At 38.9% G+C, this 1397-nt stretch overlaps 1 protein-coding gene across 1 annotated transcript; it reads right to left on the bottom strand.

The window, feature by feature from the left end:
- Positions 1-847: 847 nt before the first annotated feature.
- LOC118615384 (cytochrome c oxidase subunit 7B, mitochondrial-like) lies at positions 848-1096 on the bottom strand. The gene has a single exon (XM_036240301.1). The coding sequence runs from the start codon at positions 1085-1087 to the stop codon at positions 848-850; it is 240 nt and encodes a 79-aa protein (XP_036096194.1). The 5' UTR covers positions 1088-1096.
- Between the last annotated feature and the right edge of the window lie 301 nt (positions 1097-1397).

Raw genomic sequence — 1397 nt, 5'->3', positions numbered from 1 at the left:
TGTTATGTATGGTTTGCCCATTGTTCATCTGTGTATTTAGTATTTCACTAGTCATTAACCATAACCTGCAATTTTTCTATCTTACCTCCTCAATTATTCCCACTCTGATGATTTTTCACCTTACATTTGGACTAGTTACTATTTTTCTTACTGGATATTAAACTTCCCTCTACTGGATATTTTCCTTCAATATTCAGGTAAGTTATAGTCTTTCCCAACATAAAAAACAAACAACTGAAACTCCATCTTAACTCCATCTCCCAGCTCAGGTCCCGCTTCTCTATCTTTTGCAAGTAAACTTCTCAGTTTTTCTAAGCATGCTTCCTGTTATAGATCCACCAAAAACCTCATTCCCATTTCTTCTGTATCCCTTCCCTGAGGCAGCTATTCTAAAATTGATGCATATCATTACTATCCTTGCATGTATTTGTTTTTTTTTTGTTGTTGTTGTTGTTTTGAAGGTTTCAAATGTATTTTATTTCTCCAATCATGCTATATTTTAATGGGTACACGTTGCTTTCACTTGGCATCAATTATGAGGTGGTTTTGAAACAATTCTTTTTTTTTTTTTTTGTCCTCATTTAAGGACAGTTTTGCATTTATCTTCAGATAGAGCAGGAGGGAGAGGGGAGGAAGACAGAGAGAGAAACATCAATGTGAGAGAGACACATTGACTGGTTGCCACCCACATGACACCAACCGGGGCTGGGGACAGACTGCAACCGAGGTACATACCCCTAGCAGGAACCGAACCCAGGACTCTCTGGATCACAGGCCAACGCTCTAACCGCTGAGCCAAACCAGCCAGGGCTGAAACAATTCTTTATTACTCCAGCTGGGATGATTACTAATCTCTCCATTCCTTTGGGGTGACTCTGCCAACAGGCGACAGGTTCCATTCTATTCCAATTTGCATTGCTGTATATGTCCATGCAGCAATACAGAAAGTGGCTCCACTAGCTAATGCAGCATTGCCATATTTGTCATGGAAATCAGGTGCCTGTTTCTGGTGGATCTGCCTTGACATTATTTGCTGAATGCTTCGAATTGGGAGATGAATTGGTGCATTTTTGGCCAATGGAAACATCGTGAAACTGAAGACGGAACTGCACCAACTGCAGCTGCTTGTTGCTGGAACTTCGCGTCAAGTACCCTTGCAAAGAACATCCTTGCATGTATTTGAATTTTACCATTAGGTTTAACTATACAAAGTTTTGTCTCACTTCAGCAGCACATATACAAAGTTTTAATATTTGAGCATTTTGAACTATAAAATAAACAATTTCATTTTGTTCAATCTAATATAGATATATAGCCCTGAACAATATATACTATAGTTTTTGGTTAAAATTGTACATAAACACGCCCATCCGGTGTGGCTCAGTGAATTGAGCATT

The sequence above is a fragment of the Molossus molossus genome, unplaced genomic scaffold (genome assembly GCF_014108415.1).
Source record: "Molossus molossus isolate mMolMol1 unplaced genomic scaffold, mMolMol1.p scaffold_m16_p_1, whole genome shotgun sequence".
NCBI classification, from domain to species: Eukaryota; Metazoa; Chordata; class Mammalia; order Chiroptera; family Molossidae; genus Molossus; species Molossus molossus.
Note: the sequence above shows the minus strand (reverse complement) of the source record. Positions and strands in the feature narration are given on the sequence as shown.